General features: G+C 41.8%; 1 protein-coding gene across 1 annotated transcript; it reads right to left on the bottom strand.

Annotated features, from left to right (window-relative positions):
* Positions 1 to 348: 348 nt before the first annotated feature.
* Positions 349 to 2,716, bottom strand: LOC306762279 (mas-related G-protein coupled receptor member A6-like; the record flags this gene model as incomplete). The annotated part of the gene is given in 5 exon segments (XM_079248721.1): positions 349 to 377; positions 380 to 852; positions 948 to 1,098; positions 2,363 to 2,506; positions 2,629 to 2,716. Coding segments are annotated over 5 exon segments (885 nt in total).
* Between the last annotated feature and the right edge of the window lie 381 nt (positions 2,717 to 3,097).

Here is a 3,097-nt window from a genome sequence, read left to right as displayed (position 1 = left end):
AGAAAGTTGCATTGGTTCATTGTAAAGAAACTCCCTCTTGCTTTCTGTTTTTATAAATGTGACCAAAAAAGTGATCAAAGGCACCTTTAAAAAATTCTTTTGAAGATAGTTGAAAAATAAAATAGACAAACTGGAAAATATATTTTATATATTTTAATAACAAACAAAAACACAACTTAGTAAAAGATGATCAAAACGGAAATAAAATCTGCTCAGTAAAGACATTTTCTATGGGGACGGTTGGGGTTGGCATTGAGTATCAAGGAAAGGGTTTGGAATTTTTCGTCTTATAATTTCACAAATTTAACTTTAACTGTTTTTCTACCCTACATTTAAGCTTCCGTGTCATTACTCATGCTGCTCATCTGCTGATTGGTTAACATTTTACAACAAGACCAAGAGGCCAAAATCTTGTCTACGACACCTTTCCTAATGAAAATATACAACGTCAAGTCTGCAAGAGGACTGATGTTCACCAACATGAAAGATGTCAAGTTCAAAATCAGGTTATTTCTGGCTTCTTCCACCAGAAACCAGATGATGCAGGGCAGGAACAGCAGTGTGTAAATCAGCAGCACCACAACCAGAATGGCTACAATTCTTCGTTTTTCATCAGCAGGGACACTGCGAGCTGCTGACAGGGCTTTACTGGTCCCAACCAGGAAGAAGATGAACAGAGGGAAGGGGAGGAGGAGGAACACTGCAAATATTTGTTCGAGCTCAGTTTCATCACTATAATTGAGAAGGAGAACGTAAACAAGAGGAAGGATCCAGACCACGACACAAACAACCACAGAAATCTGTATTTTACGTCTGAATCTGAACCACAGCGGCTGAGTGATCATCAGATACCTGCAATGAAACAGACATTAATACTGCTGAAGAGCTTCAGAAATGTAATTTAATGGGCAGATGCATAAATAGAACCGTACATCGAATACGTTTACCTTTCCAGGGAGATGCATATCATGAATCCAACACTGGCCATCAGACCGAAAATGTAGAGGAGCTCGGTGAAGTAAGTCCACTGTCCTGCTCTCCATGCAGCCAGACAGCAGAGCTGAATGACATCAGAGACCAGCAGGTTGATGATGTAAACTGGAGCAACATGATTTTTTCTTACCTGCAAGAAAATATTAATACATGTTGAGAAATAAGCTTGAAATCTTTTCCAAAACTCTGAAAATGTTTTCTTTTTGCTGTTTGTTGTTGTCTTTGATGGTTCTCTACATCATCTGAAATGCTTTTAATGTTTAATGGAAAATATTTACATGAATAGTGCTGTACAAATAGACCTGCATTTTCCTTTTTCTGCCAACAAACTATGGCTGAGATATTTATCGATCAAATAATCTAAAACATCAGTGGGTTCTGAACTGAGCTGGGCAGCTGCAGGTTAATATCTTAAACCACACATTCATTATACTATCCATTCATTCATCCATTTTTTTGTCGCTTATCTGGGGTCAGGTTGTGGGGGCAATTGCCGAAGCAGGAAAGCCCAGCTTATCTTGAGACTGTCCGCAGGCCAGTCAAGAGATGTAATCTCTCCGTGTCCTGGGTCTTCTTTGGGTTCTCCTCCCAGAGGATTGTGTCCAGAACACCTCACCAGGGAGGCATCCAGGAGGTATCATAACCAGATGTTTGATTCACCTCATTTGGTTCCTCTGGATTGGAGGGGCACCTGCTCTACTCTGATCTCCTCCTGGATGACCGAGTTTCCATCTCTAAGGGACAGTCCAGACACCCAGCAGAAGAAAATGATTTCAGCTGCTTGTATTCACAATCTCGTTCTTTCAGTCACCAACCACAGCAGGTGATCATAAATGAGGTCAGGAACAAAGATGGACTGTAAATCAAGATCTCCTTTCAACTCGACTCCCTCTTCACCAGGACAGACTGTTGCAGAGTCCACATCATTGCAGATACCGCATTGATCCGCCTGTTAATCTCGCGTTCCATCCATCCCTCACTCCTGAGCAAGACCTTGACATACAAGAACTGCTGCTGTTGTCCCAACCTCAGTCCCAACTGGAAGAGACCACTGCACCTTTCTTTAGGCTGAGGACCACGATCTTCAATTTGAAAGTGCTGATTCTGATTTTAACCATTTCACAATCTGTTGTGATTCATTCTGGAGGAGGAGATCATGGCCCAACCAAGCCTACAGAACCACATCATCTGCAAAAAGTAGAGACTAATCCTAAGGCCACCAAAGCCTCAAGATCCCTTCAACACCTCGGCTGTTTCTACAGATTCTGTCAATAAAAGTTATGAACAGAAAAGGTGACAAAGATCATCCTTGGAAGATTCCAACCCTGGCAATGTAGACTTCTCTGGTACCAGTCTTACAGGTTCGTACAGAGGTACTCCATGCTCCCAGAGCCCCCCGCTACAAGAGTCCCTGGAGGGTACGGTCGATTGTCTTCTCCAAGTCTACCAAACACATCTAAACTGTTGGGAGAACTCCCATCTAAGACCCTGAAGAGGGGGTAGAGCGGGTCCACTGAAGACAAGTAAATGTTATACATACCAGAGAATAAACTGCAGCAATGGCCACCAGAGTCAAAGGAAGTCCAGTACAGACAATGATCCAATGCCCCACATCTTGAATCAGCTTTAAGGTACTGTCACTGTAGTCATCATAGTTGAAGCTCATGTTGCTGTTATTGTATAGTTTGTCCAATAAAGTGATGTTGATGGAGAAATCTTCCATTTTTCAGTTTGCAAACGGCTGTTGGACAGATGTAACAGATGTGATAAAAGGTTGTTTTTACAGTCTTCACAATATTCAGCAAATTGTTCAACACTCTAACATGCTGGTGCTCACACTCTTGGCAGACTTTGTCCCCATTACTAGTATTTTTTTAAAAAAAAGGACACTTTGCATGTTCGTGTCACAGTTCTGCATACCGTTGTATCATCACACATAAACGCTGGAAAATATTTTCACAGGACGTCCGTACAGCTGCAGTATTCTACAAAACCACTGGTGGAAGCTCACAGTCGTCATGCGTTGAGTAAAAATGTCTGAATTCAGTCATTTACCTTTGAATGCTGCTCGGTTACACAGGAAAAGTCCTTCACTTTCTTAGGT

The sequence above is a fragment of the Telmatherina bonti genome (assembly GCF_933228915.1).
Source record: "Telmatherina bonti genome assembly, chromosome: 11".
NCBI classification, from domain to species: domain Eukaryota; kingdom Metazoa; phylum Chordata; class Actinopteri; order Atheriniformes; family Telmatherinidae; genus Telmatherina; species Telmatherina bonti.
The sequence above is the reverse complement of the archived record's forward strand: the minus strand, read 5'-3'. Positions and strand labels throughout refer to the sequence as shown.